At 44.1% G+C, this 22,054-nt stretch overlaps 1 protein-coding gene across 5 annotated transcripts in view; it reads left to right on the plus strand.

The window, feature by feature from the left end:
• Nucleotides 1-22,054, plus strand: part of WRN (WRN RecQ like helicase) — a 171,964-nt gene that overhangs the window by 43,060 nt on the left and 106,850 nt on the right. For 4 of the 5 annotated variants that reach the window (XM_090031993.1, XM_090031989.1, XM_090031990.1 and 1 more), the window contains 3 exons: nt 3,685-3,833; nt 7,500-7,649; nt 20,973-21,045. In XM_090031993.1, coding sequence (XP_089888119.1) covers nt 3,685-3,833; nt 7,500-7,649; nt 20,973-21,045 — 372 coding nt within the window. Of the gene's footprint in view, nt 1-3,684; nt 3,834-7,499; nt 7,650-10,494; nt 10,555-20,972; nt 21,046-22,054 lie in introns of those variants that run through there. The other variant, XM_090031994.1, reaches the window with a different exon arrangement.

The following is a 22,054-nucleotide window of genomic DNA, read 5'->3' on the forward strand; positions in this document are numbered from 1 at the left end:
AAGGTAATTGTGCCATTGTAGTTGGTATTGGTTAGGGCTTGGCTAGAGTACTGTATGTTACTCTGGGTTCTGCATTTTAAGGATGGAAAAACTGGAGAAGATCCAGAGACAAGCAAAGATGGTAAAGGGGTGGTACACAAGCACTATGAGGCAAGATTGAGAGAAGTTTGTGGGTTTAGTTTGTAAAAAAAAAAAAAAAAAAAGGTGGGGGGGTGAGGGGCAGAGACCCAATAGTAGTTTTCAAATCTTTGAAAGGCTACCATAAAGAAGAGAGAGAGCATCCATTTGCCCTTGCCACAGAATGCAGGACAGAAAGCAGTGCATTTTTAGAGGGACCAAAACAGATGTAGATTAACTCTCAAGGTAAAAACTCTTTCTTTCAGAACAGTGGGACAATAGAACCAGTTGTGTAGCTAGATTGGGAAATCCCTTTTATTAAAGGCTTCCAAGAAAAAGCTGGGTACTTTAGGAATAGTGAAGTCTGCATTTTTTAGGTGTTTAGATTAAATTACTTTTTAAATAGGGTTGGCATCCAGGAAAAGTACAAGAAGTAAGGGCATTTTTGTCATGAAGCTTTATTAGACCAACTAGATAGACTTCTTAAAAAGCGACGAGCTTTCAATCACACACTGCCCTTCCTTAGGTCTCATGATTTTTTAAGTTGCGTCCAACCCCTTGTTTCATGGTAGTTTGCACATTAAATTAATTCCATGCCTCTCTTGCATCAAAGTTCATCAGTTCTCAGATCAAATGACCTCAATGACTTTAGTTTCTCAAGGCTGGCCCTTATGAAATCCAGAACCACAGATGCAGATCAGATGTGTTCTGTGGTTTAAACTGAACTGAATCAATTCATCATCACTTGGCCCAAGATTAACTTCTACAGCCAGTTCTCTAAGATCCTCATTGTATGCAGAAACTAGGTCTGTGACAGCATTGCTTCTTGGTGATACAGTGACTGTTTACTGGAATTAGCTATCAGCTAACTCATCCAAAGTATCTGTGTTCTGCTGCTGTTTGGTAGTACTTGTTCAATCTATATTGAAGAAATCAGTCTGTCATAATTGCAGTTTCCACTATTACACATTTTTCTATGATATTATAGAAATCCTTTTTCATTTCTAAATCTGAACCAGGGTGCCTATAACTCCTCCTTGCCCATGCTCAATCCTTCTAGTGCCCTTGTTGTGTCTCCCTAATCTGATTGCTTTTTTTTTCCTTTTTTTTCACCCAAACTGACTCTGTTTTGTCTATGCTATCACTATATTTTGTTACAGTCTGCCACTCCTTTGATACTGCTTGCCTAAACACCTTTTCCTTTTTGGTTCTTTCCCTCTAAATAGCTTGTACTCCATAATTCCCGTGTTCCAGGTTTGTCAAATATTCTACCACATTTTCATTATTCCTGTAATGTCCAGTTTTGTGTCCCACACAAGAAGTTTACAATTCCTTTTTTATTGCCTAGATTCTTTGCATCGATATACAAACTTCTCATTGGTTCTGCCTAGCCTTATCCAAACTTCCAGGTGCAATATATAGGATTGAAATCCCTCTTTTTGGTTTAATTTTTAATTATGGTGTTGCTGGATAATTGAAAAATGTGTTTATGCTTGACCAATCGTAGGAGAAAACAATACGTTCTTGAATTAATTTGTATTTAAAATTTTCTAATTTTATTAAAATCCTTGGGAACGTTTGACACACAGTACTTCTAAAGATCTGTGGTGTCATAGATAACTCTTGGCTTTCCCAGTTGGGGAAACAGTATAAATGGAGATTTTTCTTACGCCTAGAATTGTATGACAGTCTTGCATTCTGAACTCCTGCATGGGGTTTTTGCTAGGAGATAAGCTGCTTTTAGTATATTATGCTGATCCACTTGGATTTTTGAGGAGATCTGTTTTTCTAATTGTGCATTTTCCAAGCACTCTAACTGAACACTGGTGCACATATTAGAACTAGGTTTACCATATTTCCAGTTCCAAAAAAAGAGGACACCTCATTCCCAACCCACAGCCCCCCCCCCAGGCCCTGCTGGTACCCCTTACTCCCAACCCGCAGCCCTCTGGCGCTGCTGGTGCCCCTCACTCCTGATCTGCAGCACCCTAATCCCTGCAGCTGTGTCAGAGGGGGCCCCTAGATGCCCCCATCCACCTAGCCCAGAGCACGGTGGCTCCAACATGTGCGGGCAGTGGCAGAGTGAATCTGGCCCTGGCATGGGCTAGAGGAAGGAGGAGGAGATGCCTGTGGCACCCCTTTCCCTGGGCTGGGGTATCCATACTGTGCCAGGCAGCCTGGCCAGACCCACCCCCACCCTGCCTCCCAGGCAGTGTCTCCCAGCTGCCCTGCCTCTGTGAGCACGGACACCAGCCTTGTTGCCCCAGCTTGGCTACAGAGCTCCTTGCCACCCCCAAAATGGCCCCTCTGCCTCCTTCCCCTGCCAGAGGGGCGGGTGCCTCTCCCATGCCCAGCTGCAGCCCTGACAGCTTCTGCCAGCGCCAGCAAGTGAGTACACACCCTCCACTCCCCCCACTCCCAAGCCCTGGCCCTCCAACCCCCGCCCCCCATAGACTTACCTTCATCCAGCTGCCGAGGCTGCTCCCGCCACCCTGCGTGGGTGGATGCTGGTCACGTTTGTGCCTCTGCCTCTAATTGCCCACCCCCTGCTCCCACCAGTGGCGCAAAGCAAAATCTCGGGCATTTGTTTAGATTTTTAAAAAATGCTGAGTTGGAAATGGGAGGACCCACAAAGAGGACATGTCTGGGAAAACCTGGATGTATGGTAACCCTATTAGAACTTGATATGGATTTGTGGGATCTGTTATTTGCATATTCCCCTGCATTTGCAGTTGAATCTGTTTTAAATTAGTATTAAACTGCTTAGGATTTCAGTACTGAGAATAATTATGTAAAAATACAATTGTGTTTTACTGAATTTTCTTTTTCAGCAGTATGGATTAGAAATCATTTATCAAAAGAAATTGCCTTTTTTTTTCCTTCCTGATTTTCTTTTAGTAGGGTTGATCAATTGGTGGCCCGTGGGCTGCATGAAGTCCCCAAGGGGGTTAACCTGCAGCCCTTGGGCTTCTGGTCTGGGCATTGCTCTTCTCACCACTTCAGCTGCTGTGGTCACAGCTGGAGTCTCTTTCCCCCTTCCTCTTTTAACCCTGGGGGTGGGGTGAGGTGGTTTGCAGGGCTGAGGCAGCCTGTGGCTAAGACGTTCGCAGGGGGACCTCAGATAGTAAAGAAGTGCTGACGCAGTGACATAGAGGGGAAGGGGCATGCAATACGGTGGGGGAGATGCATGAAGCACAGTGTGATGGGGGCCTATGGCCCCTGGCACATTAGACAGCCCTGTCCTACAAAAAAATGGTTTTTGTATGTGGAAAATAATTTTGCATAAAATCAGTGTTTTGCCTATACAGAAAATATTAAAAATCAGTCAGTTTTCCAATTAGCCAAAAAAAAAGGACTGTTGTACTTTGGCATTATAATGGCTTCCTGTAGTCACTTTGGGCATTACTTTTTCTTTGTTAGTATGTTTATAGATTTGGGCATGGTGACCATTTATTTGGCTATTACTTAAAAAAATGAGGATTACACTAATTGATCGTTTTGATTTGAATCTACCTATTCTCATATGAACATAAATCCTGGTGTCTTTTGTCCTTTGATCTGTTTTAGGTTTTCCAACAGGACTCAAAAGATTACTGGAAGATGAAACAATTAAAAAAGTTGGCGTAGGAATTGAAGGAGACCAGTGGAAGTTGATGAGTGATTTTGAAATCAAACTGAAGAGCTTTGTAGAGCTGGCTGATGTTGCCAATGAAAAAGTAAAAACAATCAGTTTTTTGGTCTGGGTGGGGTTTCATCATTAGTTTATCAGAAGGGGAGGCCTTTATTTTTATTGACTATCAATTCTGATGTCAGAATCTGTTGATTTAACTGAGAATAATAGTACCAGTTATGTTTCTTTTAAAGCATGTTGAATGATCACTTCAGTAAGAGCCTACAGTATTAAATACCCTTACTTTCATTGCTTCTCCTCTGCCAGTTATTGCAAACTCATGTCACACGTCTTTTTCCACCATTTTTGAAAACTTAACAATGACCTCAGCAAAACTGAGACAGAATAATACCCCAAATAAATTGACTATGACAATCAGATGTGTTGAACTGCGGATACAAAAGAATTGCTGTTAGAGTTGGAACCAAGTGCCTTTTAAAGTTCTTAAGGTGTGTGAAAAATACTTTAATGAGCAGTCTGAAAGCAATAAGGAGATCTGGATGCTACTTCTATACAGACTTGAGCCTCTTTTGGGAAAGGCAGGATATAAATCAAATAATGATAATTAGTTAACAGATCTAGGAGTTGTAGCTTGGCTATTAGAATGTTATGATTTTAAATCTGGGGTTCCTGAATTTTATTCTCGATGTGTACAACCTGCCTGTAAACTAGTAGTTACCAAATCTCCTCCCCCTCCTTTCTAAGTAGCAATAAGTTTCTTTGATTTCATACACACAATAACTGTTTGTGTGCCTGCAAGTTACAGGGGGCAGGACTTACTAATGCCTTACTTTCTCTGTGGTGATTGTCCCTGTGTCTGCAATTACCCCACATTAAATGAAAGCTGAACGGAGGCAGGGTGTTTTCATTCAAGAGTAAGCTGTCCCAGGGCATGGACAAACTACTTCAGTGTACATTGTAGCAGAATGCCTACAGGAGCCTGTAGCAATACAAATGTAGCAAAACTATTCCAGTTTTAACCTGTTTAGTCCAAGATTAAAGATGGGTCAGGTATGTATGGTTAGACTTGTGTACACAGAACAATTACAACGTAACAGTTGCTGCATGCTTCTGAGCAGCAGTTTCCCATCCCCTTTTGAAGTTGCTCCGAGTGTACATTTGTCCGTGCCCCTAATTTAATTCTTGCTGCGGGTTAATTTAGGACACAGGGACAGATACACTGGAGAAGATGAAGGACATTATGTTCCTATTCTGTGTTACTTTCCTGTGCCCTTAATTGACGAGGAGCAGGGACTGACCAAGACCGCAGTAACTATTTGTGTGCCCTCAGATATCAGGAGCAGCGAAATCTTTATTTAAAAATAAAAAACCCACTGTGCTTATTTTCATTAAATGCTTTCTCCCCTGTATTGTATTATACCATTAAAGAAAACAATGATACAGTTGAAAGCCAACCATAGGAAGATAAAGAATAGGATAATACATGGGGAAACATATTATTAGAAGTTTCATTGATATTGTTTTGACAGAGTACAATATTAAGCTGTGTTTCTGTGGCTGTAAGAATTCTCGACCAAAGTGTTTCAATTCTAGATGATTGCCAAATATTTTAAAGTCCCAAATAATTGCATACAACAGGTTGCAAGATTCTCCTTATGACTAGCTGGTGAAATGTGTGTGTACAGTTCATTACCAGCAGGGCAACCTTTATTGTTAAGTCTACTACAGAACTCTCTAAAATAAATTGGAGAGTAAATTCACAAAGAGTCTTTAAAGCCAGGGAAAAGGGTACCTGACTTGGGAGGGTGTGGTTCTGTTCCCTGCTTCCAATTTTGTTTATGCCTTTTATCCTGATTCTCTAATGCAAAATGCTTAAAGGGTTTTTAGAACCCAGTACTTCCACCCCTCCCGGGCCAGTGCCCTCAGTACTGTGCTACCTGCCTCTTGGAGTCTTGGAATCCTTTTTACTCAGTGACCCAGCTTCAGTTGTGCAGAGGAGAGTGCCTAAAGCCCAGCTCAGTTGCTAGGCTAATGGAATAAGTTGGAAATATGGTTTTGAACTAGAGCTCCCTGTTTCTGCATGAGGCCTTTAAACACTAGGTAACTATATAAAAGGTAGCTTTGCCTATGTTCTTGAATGAGGGTGACCAAGTATTACATTCTTTGCAGATTTAATAAGGCTCTTTGCCTGACTACTCCTGTGTTCTGACTACTCCTTTCAAAATCAGACCCTTCAGGGGACTTAGGCATGGGGATTTTTGGGAAGACTACATGGAGTTAGGCATGAGAAAAGGGTTTAAAGCCAAGTATTTAGGATGAGCAAAGATTGCAGTGCCTCTGGGTGTGCATCATGATATCTGAACTTTAGGCAGCTAAGTGGATTTTTTGGTGAAAACCTTGGTGTTTAGGGCTCTCAAGCACCTAAGGAAGTTGGTTAGCATTTGGAAGGTGGGATTGAGTGAACATGTAGCAGAACAATGACGTATACATTCAGACTGGGGAATGACAGGCTAGGCTCTTGTACTGCAGAAAAAAATTCCTGGTGATTACAGTGGATGATGGGTTGAATAAATGCTAACAGTATACTCTTGGTGGTTTTGCAATAGTAGCATTCTGGGATGTATTAACAGCAGTATCACTAGCAAACCAAGGGAAGTCATACTTTTCCTCTGTTTGGACTCATGAGGCCTCACCTGGAGTGCTCTGTCTAACTTTGTCTCCCACACTTCAAGAAAGATTTGAGAAAAATAGAGTCCAGCACAGAGCATTGAAAATAATTAGAGGACTCGGAAACATGACATACAAAGAAAGGCTGAAAGAACTAAGCCTGGAGAAGAGATGAGTGAAGGGGTGGGCACATAATAACAGATAAATGAAGTGTGGTTGTATGGTAGATGGATATATAGATTGTTTTCTGTACCTCAGGGGTCAAGACTAGGAACAGTATTTGGAGATTGGGAAAAACATTTTCTTAATGAAAGTAACTAAGCACAGGTTACCCAGTGAGGTTGTGAAATCTCCCTCCTTGGAAGATTAAGACCAGGTTAGACACACTTGAAAGGGATGGTTTAGTTGGGGACAATCCTGATTTGAGCAAGAGTTTAGAGTAGGGCCCCTTATGGATGTTGTTTTGTGTAGTGCTAAGCTCCCCCCACCCGGCCCCCTTCTGCCACAGCTGGTGCCTTGGTAAACATTATAAAGATGGTGGTCCCCAGCAGCAGCTGGAGGGCTGCAAGAGGGTCTACGTACCCAGTGGCTGCTGCATTAACCTTCTGCTTGTGCCAATGCCTCCTTCTGCATCAGCTGCCCACGGCTCAAATTGTACCAGTTAGGCCTCTGGAAAATCATACAGGAATAATATGACAGAGGCAGGAATTCTGAGTTCTTCAGTTACAAAATTGCAGTCATTGGGTTTTTGGTTGTAGCTGTGTTGGTCTAAGGACATAGGCAGGCAAGGTTCTTTGGGGAGATGTGTTATCTTTTATTAGACTGATGGAGTAGTTCTTAGCAAGCTTTCAGGCTCAGTCACCCTTCATCAGGCATAGGGAGTCTTTGCTGGTCTTTTTGTAGTCAACTCTCCTGACTCTACAGCATGTAGAGTAATCCTTATGTTGAGGATTTAGTTAGGTGTGGTGATCCAGGAACCTCCACTTTAAGTACAATGTTGAGTTGGTTTTGTTATCTTAAGAAATTATTACTACTACTACTGCATAAAATTTATTTGTACTTAATAAATATTTCTTATTTTTAGCTTAAGTGTAAAGAGATATGGAGTCTAAATGGTCTGGTAAAACACTTATTCAGTAAGCAGCTTCTGAAGGACAAGTCTATTCGTTGTGGTAACTGGGAAGACTTTCCACTAAGCGATGACCAGAAATTGTATGCAGCCACTGACGCCTATGTACGTACAAAGAGAAGTCTATTCCATGTATAACTTACTCCTTTTAATATCTTATTTGTGAACCTTTTAAGTGTTCTGTTGCTGTGGTTCTTACCAAAAAGCACGCTGAAATTTTTTTGCAACAAAATTGTAAGTACTGCATCTTTAGCATGGTAAGCTCTCTACAAGATATTATTTAGTCTGCTGCACAAATTTTGATTTGTTTCTAATTTTATTTTAATCCATGAGTCATTTGAAGGTCATTTCAAGATACTGTTTTCCTTGCAGATGAACCTGATTTGTAAATATATATATTTTCTTAGATTAGGAGTATAAACCTGTAGTAAGTAAGAGCAATAGAAAAAGGTATAATTAATATAATATGAGGAACAGTGATACCTTAAGGCAAGGATATTTGTGAGTGATATCTTCTGTTGGACCAACCACACATTTCATGGACTGTCGCAGCTACAATAAGTCCAACACAGATACCTTAAAACTTTTATTTTAGATAGGAGTGAAATTTTTATTTATCAATAATTAAAGAATAGAAGAAAAGCAATATAAAATACCGGAATAATATGCTGAAATAAATCTGTAACATTTGGCAAATCAAGGTTACAGTCTAATAGTGGGTACGTGTTTCCCTCAGGGACTCAAAATACATTCAGTCGAGTATAATATTCACTAGCTTTAGTGTCCTCTAAGCATTATTACCAGAGATCTGGGTTTTCCATTCCCTGCAGGCAAATGTGGAAGAAAACAGGAGAAAAGGAGAAAGTCCGTGTTCTTCCACATTTGCCTGCAGGGAATGGAAAACCCGGATCTCTGGTCATAATGCTTAGAGGACACTAAAGCTAGTGAATATTATACTCGACTGAATGTATTTTGAGTTCCTGAGGGACCGGACCTGCTATTAGACCAGGGGTAGGCAAAATTCAGCCTGCCAAGTGCTTCCCTCTGGCCCGTGGAGCCCCTTTAAAACCCATGTAATGGCAGCTGCCTCTCTAAAAGCCTCTGGCGGCACGAGCCACTGGCTGCAGCACCTCAGGCTGTTTCTTTGGGTTCGGGTTGCAAGGCAACCAACCCTGACCTCAGCCTGCCCCAGCTGGCCTTGCCCCGCGTTTGCAGCTTGCGAGGGGCGGGGGGGCTGGGCCAGAACCCGCGGTGCCGGTGAGGGGAAGTGTCTGGGCTGGGTTCTGCTTTGCAGCGCGGGACTGGAAAGGGCCCTGCCCTGCAGGTAAGCCCAGGAAAGTGGCTGCTAGGCAGGCTTTCCCTGTGCCATACCACTCAGGCCGTGCAGAGGGGAAAGGAGGGGATGGGCTGGCACTGGGGAGGGGAAGCAGCAGCTGGGCTGCAGCTCCGGCCCAGTCAGCACCAGGGAGGAGAGGTGGTGGCGGAGTCGTGTGCTCTTCAGGACAGGATGAGCCCAGCTGGAGTGGCAGGGGCTCAGCTGCATTTTCCCCCTACCTGCGCTGGTCAGTCCTGAGTGGCACACGGCTCCACCGCTGCTTCTGCTGGCTGGTGCAGACCCAGCCAGGCTCTCCCCGTCCCCAGCAGGCAGCATGAAGCTGAAGTTGGCTCCTCGCGTGCTGCTGGGGATGGGAGGAGGCTGGCCGGGTCTGCACTGGCCAGCAGAAGCAGTGGCAGACGCGTGTGCCGCTTGGGACAGGATGAGCCCAGCTAGAGTGGCAGGGGCTCAGCTGCATTTTCCCCCTGCCTGCACCAGTCGGTCCCGAGCGGCACATAGCTCTGCCGCCGCTTCTGCTGGCTGGTGTAGACCCGGCCAGGCCTGTCCCATCTGGAGCAGCGTGCACCTGAAGCCGGCTTCCCACGTGCTGCTGTGAACAGGAGGAGCCCCGCTGGGTCTGCCCAGGAAGGGTGGCATGCAGCTGAAATCAGCTCCTTACGTGCTGCTGGGGATTAGAGGAGCCTGGCCAGTTCTGCGCTGGCCAGCAGAAGCAGCGGCGGAGCTGTGTGCTGCTCAGGACTGACCAGCGCAGGTAGGGGGAAAGTGCAGCTGAGCCCTTGCTGCTCCAGCCTGGCTCATCCCATCCCGAGCAGCGGCTCTGCCACCGCTTCTGCTGGCTGGTGCAAACCCAGCCAGGCTCCTCCCATCCCCAGCAGCACATGAGGAGCCGACGTCAGCTGCATGCCGCCTTTCCTAGCCAATGCAGACCAGCCGGATCCATCCCATTCCGAGCAGTATGTGGCTGAAGCCAGCTTCCCAGGTGCTGCTGGCGATGGGGCGAGCCCGGCTGGCTTGGCAGTGGCCACCAGAAGTGGCGGTGGAGCTGGCTCCTTTTGGGACCAGCTGGCACAGGTGGGGGGAAAGTTCTGGGGGAGGTCTGATGCCCCTGAAATCGCACTGCTGGGGCACGATGTTAGAGGGGTCACAACCCCTTGCAACCTGGTAAGTTGTGCAAGGGGAGGAACTTCCAGTGGCAAAGGTCAAGGGTCAAGGGGTGGGGCGTCTGCTGGCAAAAGTCAGGAGGCAGGGGGCAGGACTTCCAGTCCCAAGATGGGACCAGGGGTGGGGCAACTGAAGTGATGGGGCTACCCATGCGGCCCTTGACAGCTCACCAAAACTCTGTTAATTATTAACAAGTGGCCCTCTGCCCAAAATAATTGCCTGTCCCTATATTAGACTGTGACCTTGATACATATCTAGTGTTTCATTTTAATCATGGAAAAATGTGGATTTGGGAGTTTTTAATCACAGAATTTTGGTTTTTTTTTTGACAAAGCCAGGATCCGTGAATTACCAAAGCTGAACTAGCCATCAGAAGATATGAGAAACCAAAAGGAAAGTGGAAAGCTCTTCCTTCACTGAGCAATTCCACATAGGATTGAAGTAGGAGTAATAAAAATTCCTGGCTCTGATTAAATCTGTTTTATCAGTTGGTCTCAGTGTCTTACAAAGGAGGTCAGTAAATGTCCTTTTTCAAACTTTCTCTACAGCTTATGCTAACTACACCTGGAATATCATTCACACTGGTCACTTATCTAAATGCTTCCATGCATTCAGTTCTTCTCAGGGCCAGCCTTGCACTCTTTCTTTCCTTCTATGAATATAGCACCTCCCCTTTCCCCCCTTGACCTTTCCATGTCTTCCAAGCCCTTTTCCTGTTTTCCCCTACTTGACCCTCCCTGTACTGAAGTCCCATTCCCTCTGCGCTGTATTCAAGGACACTGCTTTCATCCCTAGTAGCTTTTTTCTCCCAAAGCCACAGCCCTGCCGTTGCCTTTGTCTTCTATGGATGGTCGAGGCTTCTCTCAGCCTTGGCTCTGCTGTTCAGAAGCTTCCTTCCATTTGGAATGGAATCGGTCCTTCTTTTCCTCTAGATCTGCTACCCCATCAGGCTGGGGTAGATCAAATGATAGCCCTTCGCTGAGCTGATACTGCCCATTTGGACTAGTTGTTCTCAATAGTATCAAATTAAAAGCCTCATCATACTTTTATAATCATGTACATTAATAATAAACAGGAGACTCGATTTAAAACGCTTAGGGTGCTTTAATTTGTTTTCTGCCTGGTTTTAGACAAACTGCTTGAGGAAGAACCTAGAGGTACAGGTTCCTTAGTGGAGTGTCTGGAGAGTATATTTAATATCAGACACTATAAGTGTAGATCTGAAGATGAAGAAAAGCCTTTTTAGTTGCAGTTCCAAGACACTAAATCTGAAACTCACCTATTTCTTCATATCATATTCAGAGTTCCCTTGCCAATGGGCAAGAACCAGATCTTCTGAAAACTTGAGTGTATATTCTTAATTAATAAACTAGAAGTTAATTCAGTTATATAAAGTAAATTGATTATTAGAAGTTAATTGAAAGAATAGGATAGAGAAATGTCTGTCTCTTCTAGATAGTTCTCCAATGCAACAGTGTAACAATGTGTGTGGGACTACAGCAGGAGCAACCGGCTCCCTCCAGCACTCCTAAGCAGGGGGATTGCGCGGGGAGGCAGAGTAGAATGATTTCTCTACTGTGCACCACTACCATCCAAGGCACAAGCCTAAGTGGTCAGTTCTGTGTCTTAATGTTTTCTCAGGGTTTGTTTGAAGTTAATTCTGATTTAATGTGGTTTGAATATGAAGTATAATAGCTGTACCCAAATGATTCCTTATGTGTATGCTCTTATTTTCAAATGTGTGTCTACAGAGCAAGTCAGTTGTTATTCCATAATAGGAATTACTTGTCTAGTGTAAACAAGCTCTAAATTCATGTACAGTGACTAACGAACACAGATATAAGTTTTAGGATACATATGTCAATGCCAAACGGTAAAATAAGGATCGCCATGGAATCTTTAGTTCTGAGGGTGCATGAACAAATCATTTCAATGTGCAGGAAGAATAGCAAATGTGGCAAGAGACCAACCTGGCTTAGCAGAGAACTCTTTGTGAGCTTAAACACAAAAAGGAAGCCTACAAGAAGTGGTAGCTTGAACCAACAACTTGGGAGGGGAGTATAAGACTATTCTTTGTGCGTACTGGGATGAAGTCAGGAAGGCCAAAGTGCAATTGGAGTTGGGAGTTGCAACCAGCAAGGACGTGAAGCATAACAAGAAAGATTTCTACAAGTATGTCAGCAACAAGAGGAAGGTGAGGGAAAGTGGTATGGGTCTCTTACTGAATGGGGGAGGCAACGTAGTGACAGATGATGAGGAAAAAAGGCTGAAGTGCTCAATACCTTTTTTACCTCAGTCTTCACAGACAAGGTCAGCTTCCAGACTACTGCACCAGCAGCACAGTTTGGGGAGGAGATGAGTAGCCCCTTAGTGTTGAAAGAACAGGTTAGGGACTATTTAGAAAAGCTGGATATGTGCAAGTCCATGAGACCGGATAGGATGCACCCAAGGATGCTGAGCGAGTTGGCTGATGTGATTGTCGAGCCACTGGCCATTGTCTTTGAAAACCTGTGGCGATTGGGGGAGGTCCTAGACAATTGGAAAAGGGGCAAATATAGTGCCAGTCTTTAAGAAAGGGAAGAAGGAGGATTCAGGGACCTACAGACCAGTCAGCCTCATCTCAGTCCACAGAGCAATCATGAAGTAGGTCCTCAAAGAATCATTTTCTAAGCATTTGGAGAAGAAGGTGATTACGAGCAGTCAGCATGAGTTCACCGAGGGCAAGTCTTGCCTGACCAACCTGATTGCTTTCTATGATGAGATGACTGGCTCTGGATGTGGGGAAAACAGCCGACATAGTATACCTTGACTTTAGCAAGGCTTTTGATACTGTCTCTCGCAACATTCTTGCGAGCAAGAAAGTATGGGTTGGATGAATGGACTTGAATGTGGGTAGAAAGCTGAGTGGATTGTCAGGCTAAGTGGGTAGTAATCAATGGCTCAATGTCTGTCTGGCAGCTGATATCAAGTGGAGTGCCCCAAAGGTCAGTTCTGGGTTGGTTTTGTTCAATATCTTCAACAGTGACCTGGAAGATGGCATAGAGTGCACCCTCAGCAAGTTTGCAAATGACACCAAGCTGGGGGGGAGGAGGGGATATAGTAGATACAGTGGAGGGTAGGGTTAGGATTCAGAGTGACCTGGACAAATTGGAGGATGGGGCCAAAAATTTCATTAGGTTCAACAAGGACAGATGCAGTGTCCTGCACTTAAGACAGAAGAATCCCATTCACCACTACAGCTTGAGGACTGACTGGCTAGGGAGCAGTTCTGCAGAAAAGGACCTGGGGATAACGGTGGACAATAAAATGGATGAGCCAGCAATGTGCCCTTGTTGCCGAGGAGGCTAACATCATCCTGGGCTGCTACCGTAGGAGCATTGCAGATCGAGGAAAGTAATTATTCTGTTCTATTTTGCACTGAGACCACATTTGGAGTACTGTGTCTGGTTTTGCACCCTCTTCTGCAGAAAGAATGTGGACAACTTGGAGAGAATCCAGCGGAGAGCAGCAAAAATGGTTTGGGGGCTTGGGCACAGGACTTCTGAGGAGAGGCTGAGGGAATGGGGTTTATTTAATTTGGAGAAGAGAAGGCTGAGAGGGGATTTGATAGTAGCCTTTAAGTACCTGAAGATTGGTTTGAAAGAGGATGGAACTAGATTGTTCTCAGTGGTAAGAGATGAGAGAACAAGAAGCGATGGTCTCAAGTTGCAGCAAGGGAGGTTTAGGTTGGATATTAGGAAAAACTTTCTCGCTAGGAGGATGGCGAAGCACTAAAACAAGTTACCTAGGGAGGTGGTGGAAACTCCATCCTTGGAGGTTTTTAAGGCCCAGCTTGACAAAGCCCTGGCTGGGATGATCTATTTGGAGATGGTCCTGCTTTAAGCAGAGGGTTGGGCTAGATGATCTTTTGATGATCTTCACTATAGCCCTGACGCACATTATACCTATTGTGCAATTAAGTGGTTAAGTGCACAAAAAATGTAGACATGCTACATATGCAAAGTAACTATTGCACAGTAAAAATGGCTGGGTTATAATAATGGCCTGCAAGCTGCTAAGTTGTTGCTTGAAAACTGTAGAACATTTTTAAGCTGGTTTCTGTCAGACTTTAATTTGAATATGTGCCCTGTCATACACATGTTGATAATGTTTGGCCAGGTCCTCCAAAATCCTAAGGTAAATTCTCCCTCTCTCCCTGCCACCTTTTTCTTTCCCATGTACCACTACAGCTTCTGTTTTCTTTTCTTAGAGTTTCAGTGTTATTTTCCTTTTCATTTTGCATTTCAAATTACTTTTCAAAATGCAGTTTTCTCCATTCCCAGTAAATGTATTATCCCTGCAGCTGAGCAAGAAACCAAAGCTTTGGAGAAACATTTTCTTCTGAGATAGAAAGCCTATTAAGTGAAAAACATAGTTTACCAGGAAGAGAAGTAATTGTTATAGTTAGGCTTATGTTCAGGGTGTCTATACTAACTAAATAAAGAAGAAGATCACTCAAAATTTTGTGTCCTACAAGACTCTAAGGAAGATAATTATAATGTTTTATGTATGCCAAGGTATGTTTACTGACGGATAATTGTATTTTTTGTTTTATCTGTTGTCAAATCAGGAGGGTTAAGAAAAGCAAAGGAGCACCTTTCATGCAATATTATGTTTTGCAGGTCAGGGAAAAACTCTTATTTATTTTCAAGTCATGTGTTAAATGTAGTCAGGTATGTTTAACACCATAGTTAACCATCTCTCGGGGGAGCTTACCATATCTCCATCCTTTGTCATTGTAAAAGGACTGTATTTGGCTCTTTACAAACATCCTTATTCTGGGAAACTTACAGGTAGGTAAGTAGAATACCCAGGATATTCTTTAATTTACAAATAGATCCTGATTTTTCTTATCAGCTGGCATATCCAGTCTGATCAGATCAGTCTGCATCAGGGATAGGAAGCTATTTTGGTTGGTGGGCCACTTAATGAGTTTTGGTGAGCTGCTGAAGGCTGCGCGCACAGTTTCAGAAGATATCATTTTAACAAAGATAAAAAAACAAATCGTATACTAAAAACCAAACATCTACTGTAATATTTTAATTTTATTTAAAAAATAATAGGTTTTGACCTGACTTACGGTTTTTTTGTGTAGTGTATATTGAGGTGATTGCGTAGTAGCTTGAAATACACAATATACAAGAGTAAGAGTTTATGGGGTGTGTGAGGGTGGGGAAGTGTGTGTGTGGGAGGGGTGGGGGTGGCTGCCTGTGTGCTAGGTCCTGGGAGTCAGCCAGGGGTAATGGGAGAGAAGGGGAGAGGTCAGAGCAGGGGGCATATGCAGCAGGGCTTGCCTGGATAATGTGGCACAGGTGCAGTGCAGGTCTGCCCTCCCCTACCTGACCTGCAGCATTCCACATGGGGCAGAGCCCCTCCTGCTTCTGTGTGAGGCAGTCTGGACTGCATTCCTGCCTGCACCCACCCTATGCCCACCAATGGCAGCACCCTGTCTCTGGCCAACCTTCACTACTTCCCAGTGGGGCTGCTCCTGCTGCTGCTGCAGCCACCCAAGTACTGCTTGGTTCCTGCCACCTCCAGTAGCTCCTCCTTCCTGCTCCTGCCCTTGTCCCTGTGTAGGGAAATGGCAGCAGCCATGAGAGTGCATGCCAGATACCACATGCCCAACCAAGAAGTGGGGGAAGCTGCAGCTGGGCTGCTCCTGCCCTAGCATGCAGGGCTCTGGCTCCAGCTACTAGTTGCCTTCTACCCACTTGGCTCCCCAGCATGATGAGTAGCCACCTGCAGGTGGCAGAGTGACAGGAAGGCAGCCCTTCCTAGAAGCTGTGCGCCAGGTTCGGGGCTGTGGGAGGGCTGTCCTGGGTGGAAGCGGGCAGGGCTCAGCCCCATGTGGAGCCCCGCATGGGCAGCTATGGGCTGAATAGAATCAATTGGCGGGCCGAATCCGGCCCGTAGGCTGTATTTTGCCCATCCCTGGGAGAGAGAAAAGCCGTTCTGCACTTTTGGTGTGAAATGTGAGAAGGCTGTTGCTCACTAATCAAGTTGTGTAAAAGGATTAGCAGATCATTTTATGCTTTAAAAAATAAGATGGTATTCGGCTGTATTGGGGGCAATTAATAACAGACCATTGGGATCAGATAAAAAACTTGATGTATCTGAACAATCTTTATTTTAATAAAATTGAATTTGTGCATCATGTTAGGCAATTATAGTACATGCCAAAATTAGGTGACTAATTAAAGTTAAAAAAAACAGCAGCAACATTGTTGTCCGTGCCAGGTATTTCTCAGTTTAATTGGTTTGAAGAGAAAAATCCTTACTGTTGGTTTCGGCTGTTTGTGTCCAAACCCCTTAAACAATCTGAAATGCCAGCTGTTTGGGGGAAGCAGGGAGTTAGACTCCCAAAAGTCATTGCTAGGGAACACCTTTGCATGAGACAGATGGAACCTATTCCTTTTTCTAAAGGACTCTATGGTTTAGTATCTGCTTGCCATTGGGCTTGTGAACTGCCCTCTGTAGATGTCACTAGCCTCTCCTGTGCATAGTTAATTATATTTGTTTATAATTAAAAACCACATTTCAACACCAGCTTCTCTCTCCTCAGTCACCTAGATCTCCAAGTTAAATTGTGGGTGGATCATATGAGTGTGGATTATCACCGCCATCCAAATGCATATTTAGTGGCGTGAGTAGCAATATATGTAAGCAGAAGGGGACAAAGTCAGTTTTGAATTCCTATCATGTGCATTTTACATCTTCAACATAAGGTTACTGTTTAATATGGTGAAGGAAATGAATGTATTTACAAGCAAGTTATATGTCATTTTAATTATTTATATGGAAATTAGCATTGACAACCATCAGACAAACAAAAAAACCCTTCTTTAATGATGTATTCTTCATTAAATTAAATACCAAGTCTAATTCTCATTTTGTTTGTGCCAGTGTTAGTCAGTTTACTTGAAATACCACTCTCAGGCTTTTATTGAAGCTGCAAGGGGAAATTTGATGATGGAATGTGAGAGGAACCAATACTAATTCAATTGTCGTGCTCAAATATCTTTTAGCAAAATGAGGTCAAGCAGGTGAAAAATCTTCCATGTCTTCTCTGAAAACCTGTAGACTCCTACAGTCCAGATTTGCCTATTAAAATGTATAAAACATTTAAATGTAGCTTAGAGTGAATGTATGGGCTAATTTGATATCGGCTGTGCTTACATAAGATTTGAATCAACTGATTGCAATGTATTCATTAAACTGTAATTGTTCTGTAAGCATAAAAATTGTGCTTAGGGTAATATATTAAACTAGCCAATTGCCCATCAAGAATGATGGGGGGAAGGGGCTGGGATGGAGTGCTGCCACCTAACCCCCTATGCTGCCGCTGTTTTGCCTCTTGTAAGGACTGGAGTCGGGGAGCCAAGGCCAGTGCTGCTGGCCTCAGCTCACCTATCACCTGTCCAGTCCTCAGCACTGCTTTGGAATCATGGTGGAGCTCCCCCATGCTTGGAGCATTCGGATTGGCTGTTTCCATCAGCCAGTCAGAGTGCAAATAAAGTGTTACGGACAGACAGACGGACAGATTTTATAATATTAGAATTTGAAGGGTTTAGAAATGTTGGAACATGAGTTCCATTTTTGTTGTTGCAATCAAAAGTAGATTTGTCAACTTTTTTTTCTTTTAAAGCAATATTGGATCACATTCAGATCTTGTTTAAGTAGATGGCATTTGCGTAGATGATTGGGCCAAATTCAGGAAGAGAGAACCAGTAATGCATATTCAGTGTAAATTTTTTAGAAGAATGGTGAGGTTAGGGACAGTGTGACTTGAATATATTTGGTGTTTAGCAAGTGTGCAAAACAGCTAACACAGTGGGAAGGTGTAGCGGGTTGTCACTTTGGACAATACTGTCTTTTATTTCCCTGAGCAAACTTGGCCCAAAGGGCACAGCATAACCCATAAACCAAACACATGCATAAACAGTTATCCCAAATCTTGTGGTCTTTTCCCAAACTGGGACAGTGCTCTGGCTCAGTGCTGCAGCCTCTAGCTTCACAGTCCTCCTTCTCTCCGTCTCCCAAGGAAGAAATCTGGGAGCTTTCAACTTCCTTTGAGACAGCCAATTATCTTTCTTATCTGGCCCAGTCCTAGGCAGGCTTGTAATCACTTTCTTACTGCCTGCAGCTGGGCTGCAGCCCCTGAGACTTGCAGCCTGCTACACATCCCTCCCACCCCCAAGGAGCAGGATACGCTTCCATTTTTTTTATTTCCCTTCCTCTGCCACCCCCTTCTTACACTTATGGTTGGGGAGAGTTAGTAATTCATAGCCCTTTTTTTTTCTCACCAACACCACTGACTTAGCTTACCAACCTTTAGTTCCCATGACCTCATGGTTTCTGGTTCCCATGAGCTCCTCTCATCTAGCTCAGGGCCAGCCTTTCCCTTTACAGTAAGTGCAGTCCCTCATCTCTCCCCAATAATCCAGCCCCCCTGTCTTGAGTCTTTCTTTTCTCTAAGGTTTATAGTGGGTTTCCCCCTGGGTCCATATCTTCTCACAGTGTTCTTTATGTCCCAGAGTGATTGTAGCCCCACACCAGTTTCTGTCTGGCTGTCTCCATAAGGTGTTCTCTCTTTGTCCATCTTGACCCATGTGGGTTTGCTGCATAACTATTCATCAAAAAGGGCTATTACTTGAGTGGCTTCCCCAAGGTGGTCAACGCTGACTGTTCCCATGCTGTGGGTCTTTCCTTTCTTGTTTCTCCACATGTTGGCATACCTTGTGATTCCTGCCATTTGGAACACTTGCTTCAGATCTCTCCAGTCACCTTTGAAGCTTAAATTGTTTACAAACACGGTGAACCTGAGGCTGTCAGCCCTCATGTCCCTTTTACCCACTCTGGTGTTGGTATTACTTTTCTGGACTGCTATTGCTGATGCTGGCACCATCATCTCATTTGGCCTCAGCTTTTATCTTGGTAGAGCCTGGGGCAGGTCATTCCTGGCATCTGTTTTCCACTCCCCATTCCTGGGGACTCCTGAGGCCTCACCTCTAGCTCATAGCCACTATTGAGCTTGGTGGGTACACTGCGTGCTGTCTCAATCAGTGGTTCCTGCTTGGGTTTACCTGTCTCCTTCAGTGAGCCCCCAGACCTCTTCTGTACCCTGAAGTCTTCCCACTCCCACGCATGCCCACCAGGGTCTGCTCCCCTCTTTTCCTCTTTTTTAGGGTATTCTCTCCTCAACCAGTTTCTTGGGCCATCTGCTGGGAGTACTGTCCTTTTCTGCCTCATTAGGGGGGATACCTTCCTGGATTGGAGGTGCATTGTTATTAATTCATGGATAACCATAATCCTACCACCCAGGAACCCCACCACTGAGTTCACCATGCCACCATGCCTTTTCAAGGGGCATATCTGGTCTTCCTGCGGTTTGGATGTTCACTTTCTGGTGGGTCCCAGAAGCTAGAAGCTGGTGCCAGAGTCCCAAGCGCTGGGGCAGGAGCTGCCCAGCTGAAATTTTCTCCCGCATCACCCGCCCAGAACAGCACAGCAGAGGCAGGAACAGGAGGAGCGGCAGCAGCTGCAGCTGGAGGCTCGGGGAACAAGAACAGCTGTGCCAGCCTGGGACCTGGTCAGCGCACACAGCTTCCAGTGGGGCTTTTCCCAGTGCAGCTGCAGCTGGCTGGGTGCAACTCTGCTCCCCTTGCCTCCAGTGGGGGCTCCTCCTCCTGCTTTTGCCCCTGCTGCACGGCTCCAGGTGAGTGGGGGCAGGGGAGATTCAGCTTGGTGGCTCAGCTTGGTGGCTCCCGCTGAAGGCGAGAGGAGCAGAGCAGCACCTGGCTGGCTGCAGCCTCGCTGGGAACAGCTCTGCCGGAAGTTGTGTGCTCACCAGGGTCGGGGCTGGTGGGTGTGGGTGGGAGCCCAGCATAGGCTGACCTAGTGGGGCTTGGCCCTAATTAGAGCACTGCGGGGGCAGCTGCAGACTAGGAAAGCTCTGCTGCACACACATCCTGCTTCTCCTTCCTTCCCCTCATCCCCAGCTGGCTCTCAGGCACCCTCCCCTCCACACGCACACAAGCCCCCATCACACACCCCCATACAGCCCCACTCAAAGGGCAGGGCAGGTAGTGAGCGGATCATGCATGTTCCACTCCTGAATACTGTTCCCTGTCAAGCCAAAGCCCCAAGAGATATTACAATCCAAATAGACAAGGCAAAGAAGGAATAGAACACAAAAACAGGCTGAATTATATCATGTTATAATAACATGAATTATAACATGTTAGTCCCACTACATTTAAGGGTTTTTTGTTTTAGGTGTTGTCAAGCAAGCTTGATACTGTCTTCTATGTGACCATGCTAATTGACATTAACTATATTTTCTATATTATCAACATGTTGTTCTTTCATCTGAAATCTGTGCCAGGCTTATAGTTATGCATATCTTCCTATTTCCCTTTTTAAGTACTGTATAAACACGTTTTCTTTCTTCTGCTCCTACTTTCTGTTGGAGATGTGTATGCATGAAAAAATTATGCAACATCTTAATGCTATATATGGAAAGAAGTGATTTGGATGAAAGACTGGTATTTCTAAGGCAGCAGAGTGAAGGCAGTTTAGGTGACTTGCCAGACAGGTGCTCAACTTTGCAGTATCTGTATTTCTAAACTTTTTTTCCTGTAGAAAAAACCCACAAAAAGGTATAAACCCAGGTTTTTATTGATTGTTCACCACTTAATATTGCATTATTCATAGATTTGCAGTGAACAAGGACCCTTTATTTATAGTGTGAATTAGAATTCGTACCTTGGATTGCAGAAGCAATTTTTGGCCTTTTTAGTTTGTTTTAGGTTTTTTGAATGAAGGAGGAAAAAACTTGAAATGTGATCTCTTTGGAGTAGAAAGTATTGAATGTATTTTGTTTTTCTTTGCAGGCTGGCTTCATCATTTTTCAAAAACTGGAATATATAAATAATGGTGATCAGAAGCTATTCGGTATAAGAAGTGGTAAGTTAACATTAAAAGCTTAAGGAATGTGCTTTCTTTAATTTAATATTAAATTACTTGGTAGGATTTTTAGTAGCATCTCTTTGTGAGTCCAGAGGTGTTTTTTTAGAATTAAACTGTGTGTAATGTGAGCATTCTATATACGTTCTCATTTTATCAGTATTGTATTGTCTGAGTGTTTTTTCAGAAGTATATAAAGTGGTGTGAGAATGCAGCCTCCTGAATTTGTTTTTGCTTGAGTTGTATGAGGAAGTACTCTTGAGTTTTCATTCTCCTTTTTATTTGTTCTGGCAGTTCATTATGGCATCAGATGCTTGAATAAACAGTTTGTCACCTTGTGAGTTCCAGCATATTTATTAGCACCTCATGAACCCAGATGAAGAAAGGCATGCCATAGCTTCTCCCACAATTTCTTTCTCTATAGGATATCTGACACAGCTATACTGTTTTCTTAGGAGTTTAATATATCCTAAGGCATATGGCAGAAGAAATTTTGGCTCTGTCCCCGTGGCACACAGCATTTGTTTTTATTGGTATGTGGTGTACTGCTTTTGAGGAAGGAATTTCACAGCTGATTTCTCTGAGGTAGCATCGGTTCCACTAAGTAAGAGGTCTCATTCTAGATTTTTTTAAGAGCTTATTACCCAGTGGTTCCCATATTTATATGTCTGTATGTGGTCTGATCTTCAAAAGATCTTATTTTCTATTCATTTGTTCTGAAATATTAAGTCAAACTAAAAACCTTGATGTCACCCTTTGAATGTGCCCTTCATAGGAAAAACTTGATTCATGTATAGAAAAAGATTTTATTCCATTTCTGTGTAGGCAGCAGCATTATTTCTCTTGCAAAAACATGTAACAATACTCTTTTTGACCATGAAACTTTATTGTTGTGATCTCTGCTTAGCAAAGGGGTTGGCGAAATGTGGGCCTGATTTGGCCTGCCAAGGGATTCTGTCTGACCCATGGCAGGTCCCTTGGCCCCCCAGGCTCAGGGAGCAGTCCAGGC

This window comes from Crocodylus siamensis, chromosome 2 (assembly GCF_052110815.1).
Source record: "Crocodylus siamensis isolate JL-2025a chromosome 2, ASM5211081v1, whole genome shotgun sequence".
Classification (NCBI taxonomy): Eukaryota; Metazoa; Chordata; order Crocodylia; family Crocodylidae; genus Crocodylus; species Crocodylus siamensis.